The sequence below is a fragment of the Lycium barbarum genome, chromosome 9 (assembly GCF_019175385.1).
Source record: "Lycium barbarum isolate Lr01 chromosome 9, ASM1917538v2, whole genome shotgun sequence".
NCBI lineage: Eukaryota > Viridiplantae > Streptophyta > Magnoliopsida > Solanales > Solanaceae > Lycium > Lycium barbarum.
Window position 1 is genome coordinate 107,716,962 of NC_083345.1, and position 17,629 is coordinate 107,734,590.

General features: G+C 33.5%; 1 protein-coding gene across 1 annotated transcript; it reads right to left on the reverse strand.

Annotated features, from left to right (window-relative positions):
• Nucleotides 1-8,948: 8,948 nt before the first annotated feature.
• On the reverse strand, nt 8,949-12,848 carry LOC132611393 (putrescine N-methyltransferase 1-like). Its single transcript, XM_060325833.1, has 9 exons — nt 12,659-12,848; nt 12,237-12,313; nt 11,515-11,637; nt 11,328-11,432; nt 11,141-11,213; nt 10,953-11,024; nt 10,477-10,672; nt 9,679-9,808; nt 8,949-9,575 (listed from the first exon to the last, which is right to left on the reverse strand). Exons 1-9 carry the CDS (start codon nt 12,795-12,797, stop codon nt 9,516-9,518), a joined length of 975 nt encoding a protein of 324 aa, XP_060181816.1. The 5' UTR covers nt 12,798-12,848; the 3' UTR covers nt 8,949-9,515.
• Nucleotides 12,849-17,629: the final 4,781 nt, after the last annotated feature.

The window sequence follows — 17,629 nt, forward strand, 5'->3', positions numbered from 1 at the left end:
TGTTCGGAAAGGCCATGACTTTTTCCGAAAATAAGAAATATTTCTGTTAGGGAAAATATTCCGCGAAATTGTGAATAAAATAAATTGTGAATTTAGCGCCAGAAATGGAAAAATGAATAAAATAAATTTGGTCTAAAAAAATTATCAATCAGATCATTTGACCATATCCGCCAAGCGACGATGACAACGCGAGGGGAGTCCCTCTTCTCACCTCTTTAAGAGCTAGAAGAAGTGCTTCTATATATAAGCACGCAAATGTTACTTTCTACCACCAATGTGGGAGAAAAAGCATAGAAAAGTTACTTCTCCAAATCCGAATTTTCCCTCCATTTCTCATTCACATCCACCTAGCTAGCTTCAACAATTATTACAAATATATTTTACAATACTTTCTTTAATTTTATGTCCAACAATTTGTTCATATCTTAATATACATACAAATTTTCCTACAAAATGTACTTGAAGTACTTCAAGTAGTCCACATATAATGAACTTGCTCCTACCAAATTGTTTCTTACCATAAGAACACAAGAAGAGGAGGTGTAATCATGCAAAAATATTGTTATCTTCCTTAGTATAGACCAAGATCTTCTATACATAGGAGCTGAGTTTACCCTGTGCGTACTCAAAGGATAGCGGCTGCAGGTTTCCATGACATAAAAAAAAATAGACCAAGATCTTTTGACAATATTTATATGGAAATGGGCCAAGATTACTTTCTATTGATATCAAATGTATGTTGTCGTTGTCTCGTATTAAATTAGTATAACGTTTTTGGCAAATGTATGATTTCCATGGAAGTGAGCATAGCATATGGTCGAGTAACAAATCTAATGATATATATATATATATATATATATATATATATATATATATATATATATATATATATATATATATATTATTACTAATAAGAAAGAAAAGGTAGCTAGCATAGATATAATCTTGTTTTGTTTGTTAGCTTCCTTAAGTGTGGGTTGTCTTCCAATTATTGTTCTCAAGATTTCAAATGCGCCAAATATACACACATATACTTTATTATTAAGCGGTTAGAATGATATGCTATATAATTAGTACTTATATTGCTAGCTCATACTAGTGCCACGACCTAAATTTGGTGAGCCGGGACCGACACCTAAGCGTCCATTTGTATCAAATTCTCTTAATTATATTTCAAATCATGCAACCAACACTAAAGAAATGCACAAGTAACCATAATATATATTGAACAAAACATACTAGTAAGGACAACTGAAAATAGAACAAAACGTCTGTCAAGATCTAACACGACCATATAGTCAACTGCCGAATCTAAGAGTACTATTGGGACGTAGCATAACATATAAAGGAAAGCAATAAAAGCAATCTAACAAGCCTAGCTCCTTGATACAACAGTTGTTAGCTCATGCCTGATGGTATATCTAGATGTCCTCAAGTATTTGAAGCATAAGATACTAGTTTGGAGACTTACGGGTTTTTCTATAGCGGAAGCGGATCTACAGCAACCACGACTCGTATCACCGGTCGTCGAGAACCCTCACAAAGCGGATGAATCCCCGTGTTTCCACAGCTTAGATATTCCTCTAACTGGTCCAAGAAATTAACCCTAACCCTAGTTGTTTCTAGGTTTTTAGTACACATCTTCCAACACCCATAGTGGTATATTTATAGACAGTGTTAGGGTTAAGAGTTAGACTAACTAATGGGTCGTCTAATTAGCTAGCACCCCTTATGGGTGTCCTAGTCCTAAAAGCTAATTTTTCCAGCATCTCCCACTCACACATAAGGGAGTGCTCAAGCTTCATCAAGCTAATGAAAACATATTCTCCTTTAATTTTTTTTACATCATTTCATACAGGTTAAATAGGCCGTGCGACCACATACTATGAGAGCACTTTGCTATATATCTGTTAGGAATATATAGCCTCTCGTCATCGTCATGAAAATCATCAAGTAGATCATAAGAAGTATGCTCAGTGCCCTAGATAATTTGAATCACATTGATACATTAAACTTTAATCTCATGTATCATAGTTTCTTGTGTTCACAATTATAACCCATAAGTCATAACCGGTACCAGCCAACACAAATCAAATGAGATTTTGTTAATGATCTTCCTCTTCTCACAGGTCTCTCGGCTTGTATCCAACTCGCTTTTCTAGTCATGCTCCGTCAAACTGAATCTATCATGGTCATTTAGTAGCATGCTAAGATAGCGAACATCGAACGAAGCTTCGAGTCTGTTACACCTCGGAAATTTCCCCGTGAACGTACAGTGAATAGACTAACGAAGAATACGAGTATACAATGTTTTCACAAGGAGGGAACGACGTTTGACGACCCTAAGTAAGATTTCAAAGGTAATTACAATAAAATATAGGTTACGCTCCACAACGACTACTTATGGGTCCTGAAAATGTGAAAAGTTGCAGATTTGCACTTTGGTCTCGTCGATGAAATACGGACCGTAAAGTGGTATACGGCCCGTAAACTGCCATGTCGTATTTCAACATTCCAAAACTTCAAATTTCTGCTAAATGTTCAAATGGTTAAATATGACTTGGAATACGGACCGTAAATTGAAATACGGCCCGTAAACTGAGTCGTAAATCACCATGATCTCCAGCATACCTTTCTGGTTCTGTTATGCTTAAATACGACCACGAAATACGGTCCGTAAACTAGAATACGAACCTTAAACTGGATTTACGACCACTGTGCACTTCAACTACTGTTCATTCCAAATCAGATTTTAAGTCATTAAAAGGAGACTCAAGCTCATTAAATTCATTTCATTTCCACGTTACTTCTCTCTAGAAACCTCTAGAATATTCTCCACTCTTCATCCACAAGAAAATCAAAGGAAATCCACGATCAATAACACCAAATCCATGAAACAAAGTGTATGAAACCTAGCTAAAGTTCATCTATCTCAAGAAAACCCAAAAGAAGTGAAGTAGGGTTTTGGTGCTAGAAGAGTATTTTCATTCAAAGCTTGTTCCACCACCATCTAAGGTACGTTTCATGACTATATCATGTTGTTTAAGGTATTGGAAGGCTAAGACACTTGAATTATAGAAAGACATGGAAAATGGGTCATAAATGAGTGAATAGTGCCATGGTTGAGTAGGGGTTGGATTGAATCATGAATGTTGATATGTTGTGATTATGAATACGTTATAAATGACATTTAGACCATGAAATAAGTATTATATATGAGGAAACGCGATAGTAAGCTATAACCATAAATGTGGAGAAATTGAAGAGAAATGGTGGATTGTGGTCAATGAATATAAATGATGATTGTTGATTGCAATGTTGTGAATGTTGATGTGAGCGTTTGGGAGTTGATATAGAATATGGGAAAAGTAGTATAAACAAAGGAAGTGCTGCCCAATTTTCCCTAGAAATAGTAGCCCGTTCTTATAGCCAATCCAACTAACGTTAGTACGAACTCTCTCTTGAAGGTTGAAACATGATATCGAAGGAGAACGAGCAAGCGGTAGCTTAGTTAGACGTCCAAGGTATGTGAGGCTGGTCCTTTATTTCTAATGGCATGAATCCTATAGCATGATTTTCATTCCTCTTCGTGAGTTCCTATATTCCGGAAAGCTAAAAGCCTATAACCATAAATGGCTATATAAGATAAGAGATATGATATGTGATGCCATAATGATAATGATGTTATTTATTGCTTACACTCACCTTATGTGCTAATTCCTTCAAGGTGAGGCAGAATGTCCATGATTGCTCCATAATGAGATCGGGGAATCACGACCTTACGTCACCCCGATAAAGTATAGTCGATCTCGAGCCTTATGCATGTACTATGATAAGATAAGCATATTATGATAAGCATGTTATGATGATAATGATATATACACCACGCCTATTTGGCCGGGCAGTCACCGTTAAGGCGGGCAGCTATACACCATGGCCAGATGGCAATGGTGCAGACACCACTAGTGGGCGGCATGAGATGGTACCCCGGACGCGGGAGGCCTGGACGCAGGCTAATGTTATTGATTATCACACCGATCCGATATGGACGGGCAGCTTATACGCTATGCATGTATGATATGATGATGAGTATGAGTAAGACAGCATGACTTATTTTCTTCATACTTGACAGTCAGATATAGTTGCTTCATATTGATATTTCCCTTTGTATAATTGTCTATTTCATTGTTTATGCCTCTCATACTCAGTACAATGTTCGTACTGACGTCCGTTTTCTTTGGACGTTGTGTTCATGCCCACAAGTAGACAGGGAGGAGAGCTCGACCCAGACCCGTAGTAGCTGTCAGCCGATTGAAAGCACTCCTTTGTTCCGGAGGTGCTTGATTATTCTTTTGTGTATATTCATGTCTATATATTTTTGGGCATGACGGGGTCTTGTCCTGTCCTTATGTTCAGCACTCCAGTAGAGGCTCGTAGATACGCAGTGTGGGTTAGATGGTCTCACGAGATGCTATTATGTATATATTATTTTGATGGCCGAGAGGCATATGTGTATAAAAGCATTTTTGTTTCCACATGAAATATGATTTTCCTATGATTTGAGTATAAATGAGAGAAAAGAGCATTAAATGAGTAAAATGAGCAATAGAACGAGCGGTGCTTGGTGGTTAGCCCCGGGTACCCGTTGCGGCCCCTAGCTGGGTCGTGACAGAGTCACTGATCGGAGTCGTTAGGGTACTCAATAAGGTCCCACACAACAATAAGTCAAGATAAAACTTATGTTAACCCTTTTTGGTCGACATTTGCACAAAAATTGCATAAAACCTAGTTTATTAATTTTTTGGGGTTAAATTCGTAATAATTAAACCCTAAAACTTTTAAATTTGATATCTCACAAACTACAAGGCCGAAAAATATGATCCACATATCGACAGAAAGCTCTCGATGAGACCTATAAAAGCCCTAAGATTTCATGCAAAACTAGGCATTTACAGACATGAAATAATGCAATTAAGATTTGGCATTTACAGACATGTCTCTAATCGGAACACGAGCCTATAGCTCTGATACCTATGTAGTATTTTGAAGCGCAAAATACTAGTTAGGACACTTACGGGTTTCTCCATAGCGGAAGCGGATCAGCAGCAACAACGACTCGCGTGTCATCGGTCGTCGGGAATCCTCACAAAGCGGATGAATCCCTCATATTTTGACAGCCTAGATTTTCCTCTACGTGATGCAAGGAGTTAATCCTAACCCTAGCCGTTTCTAGATTTTTAGTACACGTCTTCCAACACCCATAGTGGTATATTTAAATACAGCGTTAGGGTTAAGAGTTGGACTAACTAATGGACCGTCTAATTAGCTAGCACCCCTTTTGGGTGTACTAGGCCCAAAAGCTAATTTTTCCAACATGACCAATTACAACTCTTGCAGTTTAAGACTTAACTCTAAGTCTTAACACCAACAATCACCACCGACTTGAAAGACAAATTGGTTTCTAAAAAAAAACAGTATACATATACTTCTGAATAAGCAAATGGTTACAACTCGAAAGCCTATGAAAAATGAACTAGGACTAAACTCAATGAATCAAAACAGTGATACAAGGACCAATGTCTCCAGCCTGGTTCGGTTACACAGTCACAGATGGACAACATGATTTGAACTCTCAAGAAAATGAATTGGGTAAATGCTCTGAACTGCCTGCAAAAACTCTTAATATGTGTGAATGTCTATTTCCTGTAAGACAGTACACAATATATGCCAATCATGTTAGTAAGCATGCAAGTAAAGAGACCAGTTAATTCAGATATCTTTTCGAGGAAGGACTCCTAGAAAGGAAACCAAATTGATCGGAGTCCTTTTCAAAAAAGGATTCCTAGGACGCGTCTTACCAAAATTAACCATACGGATCTGAATACGAAGAATCCTTTTACGACTCAATTAGTTAGGAGAATCTTGTGTGATTATCCCAAATATATTGCACATGAATAAAATGAAGATACACACGGATATGGTTTCCTAAAATATCGTAGTCTAGGCGTGCTTCGCAACACACCATAAGGCCTGGTTATACACATCACAATCACCACACATATCACATTGTATTTGTTAATTATCATCAATACCAATAAATTGTCCCTTTTCAATGATTGAAAAATAAGTGTGCTTGTACACCAGTATCTATCATAAATTTGAAGTTGTTCATGTACACACGCACAAGTGGACTTCAATTAAAAAAAAAAAATAGAAACTTTACCAACACAAGTACATTTCAATATATCTTCCTTCTTTTTGACATCATCGAAAAGTCGCATAGCTAAAAAATAGATGCAGTATAGTTAATGCAAAACTCATGGTTGATCGGGCTACAACACAAGCACAAATAAAACATGCTTACCAAACATTAATCTGACAATGTTATCAATCTCAGAACAAAATAGAAAGCAAAAGAGCAGATTTTGTAGGGCAGAGCCAAATAAAGTCACAAGGACCCAAATAAAAAAAAAAGCATTACAATGTAAATTATTAGATTGTCTGCCTCTCTCGTCAATTCTTCTCTGAGCTGATCATTCTCTTATCTGAGGATTGCATTGCCATACCTCAGTTTCTGATTGTCCAAATGGTGGCAACGACAACATTATCTGTTGAATTAAGAGTGTTTTGTGATTAATAAATAAAATGAACAATGTAGTATGACTGATTATATGTGAGGTCCAAGATGTGCTTAAGTGTTGTGATGTTAATTGAGCTTGTTGAGTTTTGGGCTGAATGTGACGAGGATTAGGTACTTCAAAGTGAGTCTTAATTCAACTAGGAAAAGGTTTGGGAAATTAAATTTCAAACATGTTTGTAATCTTTGTGCTGGACACGTGACTGCATTTTATAATAGAAAAGATTTTAGGTGCATTAATGTGAAAGAGTAAAGTCGATTTACACAATGTAATGTCGTGTTCACAAAGATCAGATTGAGTTAGACTAGGATTTGAATTTAAGAGAAACTGCATGCTAATTTTTGGACAGTTTTTAAGGTGACTGAACCTGTTCCATTTATATATATGTATACACCTATTTATGTATTGTTCAAGTTGCTTTTGTAGAAATACACGTGATATTGAGAGTCCCAAAAGCAAGTCAAGAGCAAATTTGAGTTTTCAAGTCTTGAGAGTTCAACAAGTTGCAACAGTGTGTCAAGAACGTCCAAGCTAGATACTTGTTTCGCTCATTTAGTTTAATTTATTGAGTTCTGTTTTAGTTTATTATTGTTTGCGATAAATTTTGCTAGTAGAAAATAAATAACTGTAATTACAAACTAAATGTGAGAAAAAATCATTGTATTGAATATTTTGTGAGTACAATTCTAGATGTATCCCTTGATTCTAATCTCCATGTTGTTCGCCTTGATTCGAGCGCTAATGTAGCATCTTTCTCGAATGAAGGATGAACTTCTGTTGATGTGTTGAATCTTGGAAGAACTTTGAGCAGCACTTTGGATTGCTCTTGCGGGAACACATCTCTCAAACTCTCCTTCTTGTTGAAGACCTTTGGAGAAGATTTATGTAGATGTTGTTGTTCTCCTTTGCCTCTAGTGAAGATGCTATGCAACTTTTTTGATTCCTTCAAAAGGGGATATGTGACCCCTTAATAGAGGTGTGAGCTAGAGCTTGGGGTGTTTTGGTATCCAAGTAATTCTTGCAGACCTTGGGCTAGAAAGACGTGGGTTGGACTCGTCTTGTAGAGACTCAATTTAATGGACTAACCCAAATGTAATTTGGATTTCATTCAAGTCATGTAATTTTGACTTAAATAATTAATCTGATTTTCTTAACTGAAATTTGACTTGTTCAACATGTCAATAACTTAGAATGAAATTATTCGTATGGATTAATTCAATTAAAATTTTGATGCCTAGAATTATAGTATGTTATCGAGTTGTAACATAATTTGCTTAGTTAGAAGCACTTGTAGGTCTTTTTCTATTGAAAAACAATTTGTTTCAAGCTAGAGTTGGTTAGTCTGAAAGGTGATGGGCTTGGATTAAGTTCTTCTTGCTTCAAGTTTGAGTTAACTTTAAAGGGAGAAATAGTCTAGTTATAGTTGGGATTGAGGCGTAGAGTAATATCTTAGGTTACAAGAGTTGTAATTTGAATTGACTAATTATTTTAGTGGAATTTTGGGTTAAATTCTAATGGAGTAGGTCATGGCGTTTACACCTTTGAACTAGGTGATAATTTTCCACGTAAAATCTTTTGTGCTTTACTTTATTTCGCACTTTACATTTATCTGGTGATTTCACGATAAACATCTAAAGAACCAAGTTCAGCCAAATAGAAAGTTAGGGTAATATTAGCAAATAAAGACAACTTGGTACCCAATTACTACTACAACAACCCCCCCCCCCCCCCCCCCCCGCGGGAGGGTCGTCTGCTGTATTGGCATGCGAGACTATCACCAACTGAGTCTCTAACTTCGGATTTTAATGTATTTTGAGTGTTTCACCAATTCTAGTTTGTTCCAATTTATCATACTTCCAATACCATGTCCTAAAAATTACACTAATCGCAAGGTGTAGTATTTACACCTCACGGATATTTTAATCACGTCAAATTTAAGTACGTGTTTTGCTGCAATTAGTGTTCTAAAACTTAATTGGCTTTTGCTAGAACTATCAATCTTCTCCAAGAGCCCCGCTCTTATGCACGCGATAAAGACCAATCTGGACCTAGCTAGCTTATTTTGTAGGAATCTTTTTACTCCCTCTTTCCCATTTTAAGTGTTTTACTTTTTTTATTGATCTGTCCCAAAATGGATGTCTCTTTCTATATTTAGGAAATTAACAATTTAAACATCCTACGTGCAAGTTTAAAATCACAAGACTCAAAGTACTTTTTGCTACTTTATCCATCTTTAATTTATAAGACTACAAGATTCAAAAATCACTATTTATTTCCTAAACTCCGTGTCAAGTCAAACTAAGACACTTAAATTGGGACGGAGGGAGTATCGTTTTATGTAACTTGCTCCTTGCATTTGATTGCATATAATGTTTTGATTACTGTTATGCTTGATTTTGTCTTTTTTTTTTTTTTTTTGTCTGTGTGTGTGTGTGTGTCTAAGATATGAGCTGTAGCAGATCATGGGAATTCTAGCGGTTGAGTCCAATGAATATTTATACTTTATGATGTGTTGTTAGTTTTGCTAAAGTTGAATAACTTATTTATCTGCTCGTTATTGACCTCTGTTTTGAGTCGTGGCAATTTGTGTCTAAGAAATAGTATAGCATGATAAAATATTTTAATTTTTTTTTTTGTTTGTAATTTTATCTTAGATAATAGTTTGCAAATAATTGACAAATTGTTTCACCTGACCAAGTACAATTAACTTTCCTTTTATTTAAAATAACCATCAACAAAAACAACGTCGTCCACATATGTACAACACTAAATTATTTCTGACATCTCAAAAAATATAACAATACAGAACTCAAGATAGCTCCAAGGTGAAACCATTTTTACGCCTTCAAACGATCCAGAAAACTTGCTTAATGAATTTCATTCCAACTCCATCAAATTCCTTGCGAACGATGGCAAAATAAAAGCTGCTTTATGAATCTAAGAAAACAAAAAGACATTAAGGAAAGGATTTGCTTTAGATATTTAAACAATAAAAGACACTGAAATAAAAAAAGTAAATGGATATGGAAAGTGTAGTTACATCATAATTGTAGAACTTCAAAGGTCCTTTGGATTTGATATGAGAAGGCTTTTTGTCAATTGGGTTGACTGGATTTCTGAAGTCAACTTTTGGTCCTTCCGTAGAGCAAAGCATATAACCAATTACCCCTCTGAAATTAATCAAAATTTTCCGGTAACTTAGTCATAAACCTAATTGGTAACTTCGATATTCCCAACTAAGAAATATACCCTATCAAATTTTCCTCTGAACAAAAACAGTACTATAACTATATATCGTATTTTCACAAAACATTAGTGGAAAGAGAATTTTTGTTCACGTTATTTATACAGACGTGATTCTGCATTTCATGAAAAATTTAGAATCTATGCACCTGTTAACCCTAGAATTGAAAAATAAATAAATTAAGTTTCATACACCACCGGTTAGTAAAAAAATATTAATTAGCATAATTAGGTCCCTGATAAGGTAAACTATAACATGTTAAAATTTAATCGATATCGTAAAATATGGTTATTATGTCAGTATCTATAATCATAATTAAGAAAATAGCACGAGTTGTATGAACATTTAATTTTCTAATTACACCTCCCTTGAAAACATACGCGGAGCCACAGTGTTAGTATCAAAGTTCGGCAGTATTTTGAGTTAAACTCTTATATTTCGTGTTAAAAATTCATTTAATATGTATAACTAATCAATTCAAAATTCAGTAAGCAAAATGAATTGTAAACCAAAACTTATAAACTAAAATTTTTGACTCCGCCTCATTCGGAAATATACATAAATAGAAAGATAAAGGGTGAGAAATAGAAATACGTTGGATATGTAGGAACAGTAGTCCAAGCGTAGTTGACAGAACCCTTAAAGACTTGACGACAATTAGCAATAATTTGTTTAATAATATGCATATGAAGCCAAATGCTTTCAGCCTGTGTGCATACAACTCCTCCTGGCCTAAGAGCTTTGGCTACTGCCTCAAAGAATGGCCTCTCAAACAATTCTTTTGCTGGACCTGAAATTGTTTTAGAAACAAAAGATGAAACTTATAAAGGAGTTTAAGTTATATACACTAACAAAATTTTTGTAATTGGACCTTAACGGATTGTTGAAGATAGTTACTCGATCTACTTTCCGAATTACCATGTATATCATGCTTAATATGAAGAGCTTTATGTGATAATATATAAAAGAAAAAATCGGTGTCAATTTATATAGCGCGAACCCATTCCGTGATTACATTATTTAACTTATTAAGTGAATTAACTAATAGAGTCTTGGCGTAAATAAAGTACCAATTGGATCAGAAGAGTCCACTATAATGGCATCATAATATCCTACTTGTGCAGCTTTCACAAATGCAGCCCCTAAGAGGAGAAGAGAAAGACAAAGAAAAATAAGAATGGAATGACGAAAATGCTCAAATTAGAAAAGAATAAAATAAAATTGAATATAAAATGATGTCAAATTAATATACATATACCATCTCCAAGAACTAGTGTTACACGGGGATCATCAAAACCAGCTGCTAGGTAAGGGAAGAATTTCCTAGATACCTGCAAGAAACAAAAAAAAAAAAACAAAAAAAAAGGAGTTTATTCTTTCAAAAATCCTTTTTTATGTTAACCAAAAATAAAAATCACAAAGAGTAAGATTCTTGTTTTACTTACATCTACTACAACGTCATCAATCTCAACTATGTCTATTTTTTCGATTGTAGGGTAGCGAAGGACTTCGAATAATGTAAAACCAATTCCTCCACCGATGATCAACACCTATTAAATAATTAAAATGGAATAAAACAGTAAATATCATTGTATTATTTAAAAGAGAAATAGATCAAAGGTAAAGAAAAACCTTTTTTGGATTGGGAATGGAACCAAGTGGGAGATGAACGATCATTTCCGTGTATGGAAATCCACCATTTTCTGTGTGTTGAATTGCTCCATCCAAAGTCAGAACTTTCCCATAAGTTGTTGACTGCATGTATTGTATAATATCAATGAGAAGTGTCACACCATAACTTATACTTCTTATGTTCCATTTTATGTCTTTTATATATATATATATATATTATTTTTAGTCGGTTTAAAAAGTAATAATGATATTTCTCAATCGATGAATATAATTTAATCTTAATTTTATTTTTCTCTTAATGACATGAATTTATAGTCGCACAAATATCATGATATATTTAAGACTATAGATGTCAAAAGTCATCCTTGCTTGAAGAAAATGACCACAATGCTAGGTGCAAAGGCGCATAATAGATCGATATGAATATCATGAGATGCCCTTTAGTAAAACCAGTTGTCCAGCTAAACATGTTACGTAAAATGAAGTGGAGAGAGTATATACTACAAATATTTTTTATACGTGTAATTTAACATATGATAATAAGTATTATTAACAATTTTTACCAGATTACCAATTAATACTTATCATGGATTAGTTTTTTCTGATTAAAATATTTATGTAATTATCTTTTATACAAAAGTAATATAATATTTATATATGACCTAGTTATATAAATTTGCTATATGCTGGCAATGCATAGAAGTTAAACCTTACAAGATTACCTCAAAGAGCATAACATCTTGATAATCAGACTTCCCTCGGAATAGTAACTTTTCAATTTTGAGTGAGAATGCTTCGCCTGCAAGAAACAATGATTTGTATTAGAAGATATTTTTTCGAAAATGTTGTAGAACGATAGTGGGAAACTCCATAATTAGGACCAGTTAATTGTTTGAGGTAATAATGATTATAAAGAAGTCAAATATAAAGGGTTAACTAGGACCAGATATAGTTTATGGGGAATTTGAATAAAACAGTCAAGTTAAGGGGGTCTTTAGGTATTCTGCCTAATTTCTATTGCAATTCTTTGCTAGTCATCCTATTGAAATGGTCTTTATAGAATTACATGGAGAAAAAAAGTTTAGAACTCAAATGAAAATAATAATACTACTAGACAGCTCATGGAAAAACATAGCTGACTAACCAGGCCACAATTGGCTAAACTCCGAGAACCACCCGGGCTTAATACACCCAAACTCATCGGTGCTGCCATTTTTAAGGATAATTGAAGCGCCATTCTGGTGGTTTATAGTGGTGGTGGTGGTGCCATTGCGAAAAGCCATTTTCAAAAAAAAAAAATAAATAGTAGAATTCTTTTATGGAATTCAAATTCTCTGAATAACTTCTGGTTATATATGGACTTTGTCTATGCCATTCTTGCAGTATTTATAATGGGATATCGAATTGGATAGTTTTGGATTGGACCTTAAAAACTAAATAGTAACGTCTTTTTTTAAGAAAAAATAGTTTCGTACACCTTGGCTACACAAATAATATGCCTACACTATGGTGTCTTCTATTGATTGTACTTTAGTGTACCAATGAATCTAAAATATGGGCAACGTATCCTACGTAGAGAACCGAGAACTTGCATGATAGCTCATTTTATTAACAATTAACACACAATGTTGGCGATGATCACAAAATAGTAACAATAACAAATATCAGCAATTATAATGATAGAAGTAGTTTATTTTATTGTATCTTATAGTTAAAGATTTTCCGACATGATCATCGGTGACATCAAATAAATTTTTCAATAAAATATCTATCTAAACAAGCAAAGTTATTGTTATCATCTACTTGATTTTTTTATTTAGTTTTTTTTTTCAAGGGATTTTCTAAATTCTACTGATCTGCTTAATATCCTGGGATTTAATTATCTAGAATTTATTTATGGACTGACTATCAACTATCAACTATCAACTATCAATCCTTTGTGATTTTGAAGTTGAATCTTACTTAATTATCTGAAAGAAAGTAACATTAACATATACTATAGCGCGATCAAGTTGATAGTATGATTGCCTTATCAAACTAAGATCACGAGGATAATATGTCCTTCTCCATTAACACTAAACAACTTACCATATTCCCCCAACGTAACTCCCCAAGTTCTAATTTTTGTAAGCTTCATTAAGATATATAGTGTTGGAAAATCTCAATAATCAATATGTAATAGGAGAGGCAAAGCATTATATCTCCTTCTTCATGTTTTACTTTAGAATATTGATTATATACAAATACGGAGTCATTCCTCAATCCCAACACCATGATGTTGACTTTTGTTCCAACCCAAAAAAAAAAAAAAAGAGTCGATTGTGTGGTCCAGTCCAAGTAAGAGGATATTAACATGGACAATTTTATTGGAAATTATATTGAAAGGAATGTTGTGCATAATGGTAGAATGGTCAAAATATATTTCTATGAATTAAGAGGACATGACTATAAGAAGACTAATACGTAACTGAACAAAATGTCATCAATTCACAAGCCCATTCATCTTAATTAAAACTTCTGGAAAAGCTAAACTATCTCAGGGAAACTGATACAAATTAATCAGGTTAATTAGCAAAGAAATTCATTTTGTAACCCCGTAACAAAGAAAGAAGGTTGATAGAAATAACAAAAGTGTTTACAACCTTTTCCCACGGGACACATATTGATATTTCTTCTTCTTTTGTCTTCAAATAAGAACCCGCCTTGTTTTTGCCAGAAGCAGTTCATTAAGTAGCAATTTCACTCTCTTGCTTTAGATCAACTGGAAGATCAACCATAAAATTCCTAATGGTGAGTGCAATAACTTCCCTTCAGCTAAATACCGCAACAAAAATAACTCCATCCTTTCTTCCTCTAGCACATAAAGAACCATCTGGAGACATTGCCGTGGTATTGCCATTCCTAGCAAACTATATTATATTCTTCCTTAAAGTATGCAATCTTTTAAAGAATCAGAATTAAAGACTAATTTGAAAATTCAATTCGAAATCTAAATCTTTTTGAAATTGTTTTTGAGCGAGCGTGGCTTGGTTGGTATCCATTAGTAACCCTTGGATATATATGGACTAGTTTGGAGTTAAAATTCAAAGTTGAAATGGACTTGGAAGAACGTCACTTTCTACACAATATTCACGTGTATATCAATGTATATCACATGCAGATATGCATGTACACACACACATATATATATACATGGGGATACATATATATACACGCCAGATATATACATATACAGGCGGGATATACACAAATATCCACGACTACAAAAATTCATTTCTCTCAATTTCACACATCCTCTGCCTCACCACCATAACGACCAAGCCTTTCCATTGTAACAATAAAAACTACTATTTCAATCCCCGAAAAAGGAAGTGAACAATAAATATCCTTGCATTTAGAGATAGGTTCATAACTTAATGGAAATAGGCGTTCTACCTAAAGACCCATTTTGATTTGTGGGTGGGTCGGTCGGGTCTAAGATATGGATAAATTACTATTATTTATTTGCCTTGTCAGATTTTTCTTATGACAAATTTGGCTGAATGATTTTATAAGAGAAAAAATCTAAGTTGAGTGACTTTATTAATACAAAAATAAAATTAAATGACTTTGCTACATAATAACTCATAATTGAGTGACCTTTTGTGAAATTTACTCAAGATATTAGGCAGGTAGTTTAATTTTAAAGGCGATTGGCAGAGGATCATTTAGAGATGTAAAATTAAGGGCCTAATTACTCTGTTTAGCAGAAAAAAATCTGTTTTATCATTTATGTGAAAGCCAAAAAATGTGAACCATTGAAAAACAGATAATAACAAAAGAAAACAGTTAAGCTATGACGTCCTTAATTGGATGATTTACCTAACTATGACATGGAATTATTATATTGTTTATTTCTTCAAAACCGTTATATGCGACGAAAAAAATAATGCGAAAAGAATTTGTCCCATAGTAATGCCCATAACTTCCTTTAGATCATTGTCAAAAAATAACAAAAACAAATATTTTTAAGAAAAAAAGTATAAAATACATAAGCAACTCTAGTCATACTGATTGAATCTCACCCAACACTAACAATAAAGTCTCATTGAAAAGAAAGAAAGAAAAACTCGTGTCATATTCGAAGTTCATTTACAACAAATAAAATTTAGGCAAATGAAAAATATAAGTATTTTTTTTTATTAGAGAAGCTTACAAGATTAATTATCGATAACAACAAGTAAATCCTAACGTCTTCTTGTTGATGTGGGTTGAATTAATTTGTAACAAGAAAAAAATATGGACTGTCTTAACTATATTTCAAATTCTTTGACCGCTCTCTCTTGGATTGTAATTGTGCTACTTTAAAAAATAACTTGTGTTACACTACATTTTTTGGAGGACAAGTTTTCTCATGTCGTCAGCTTCGACCAAGTATGAAGTAGAGAAGCTCGGGAACAAACTTCTATTTATGATTAATTATGTGCTTAATGATGTGATTAAAATATTCTCGAAGTATATGCACCCACTTCAGGATGATAACTAATCTAAATATTAACAATTTAAACTAACAATTTAACCAAATAATTTATTATTACTAATTTCTCTCCAATTTTACACAAACGAAAGATCTAATCAATGACATCTAATTTAAAAAATTGTAGATCATGCTTCAAACATACCACTAGTGACCAAAATATTTACAACATAATTTGGATAAAGAAAAGTACCTATATTTAACGAAATCCCCAAATTTATTAAACTTTGAAATAGTCTTTTTCACCAAGTTAATTTTTAGCAGATAAAATTTAATCTACACAGAATGTAAATAGTTAAGTTGACGGATTTTGACAGAATGTAAAGAATTGCAGAAGAAAAACAAATTAACGATCGTTGGAAGATGAGAAAGAGAGAAAAGTTAATAATTTTTTAATGCATGTCGTTGGAAGAAAAGGTTCGAACTGCTCATTTTCGTTAAAAAAAGAAAGTAAATCCTTGGACTTAAGTTAGTTTTCGGGGCCGAATCCAACATAATTGGACTTATCTTCACGTGTCTATGATGCAGTAATAGACAATTGACTGTTTGTTGGTTTACTAATATTGCATGTACTATAATTTTGCGACAGTACGTAGGATCTGAAGGTGATAAGGAAAAGGAAACCCCACGTTTGGCAAATAATATCCTGTCCTTTTTTTATTTTATTTACTATAATAGTAATAGATAAGCCATGGGGCATAAATGGACAAATATTCAGTGATACTATAAAATACTTTGTGTTTATTTTCAAACAATTAATTTGGTCAATCATTGATGAAGAAAGAAAAATTAGAAATAAACGAGAGGGACATAGGCATTCCCTGTTCTTTAATAGTTGTAGTAGTTGTGACTTGTGAGTTGGTAAGTTTGTAAAATTAAAGATGCATTCAGTCAATTTCCACTCAGCAATCAGCATTCATTATATTTTTATATTTTCTTAATTACTTTACATGGTCGGCAGAAAAGAGAAGGTAACATTTGGAAGCTGAGAATATTTGTGGCGTACTCAACTAGAACTACTTCTTCAGTCTCAATTTTTCGAAATTCAATTTTATTAAATTTGAAAACTAAATTAGATTAGATTAACTTAATATTTTAATATTAAAATTTATATATTTAAAAACTATATAAAAAGTACTATAAGTTTCAACTTTTCTCATATCAATTTGGTAAAAAAATACATTTTAAAATGTTGATCAAAGTTCATGAAGTTTGAATCTCGAAACGCGAAAAGTATCACATAAATTGAGATAGAGGAAGTAATAGTTTATCATCCTAATTGTGTCCGTCAAGATTCAAATTTATGGGCCACGATTGGCACCTAAAATCTACAACTCATTAGACGAATCATTTCTGTTTAACATGTTAGCACAAGCTCATTACCCAAAATACGATCAAATCATAGATAATAACCGATCCCTCAAAATGAAGCAAAAGTTTCATGTACGACACAAAGTCTAAATCGAACCACAACCCTCATTAACATAGTCGAAGGAGCGTTTAAGTACGTGTTGGTTTTTTCACACTATATTTGCTACACCCTCTGAGCAATTATGAGTTTGAGTTTTTGCAAAGTTCGTCAGAAAGCTCTGGAGGCCT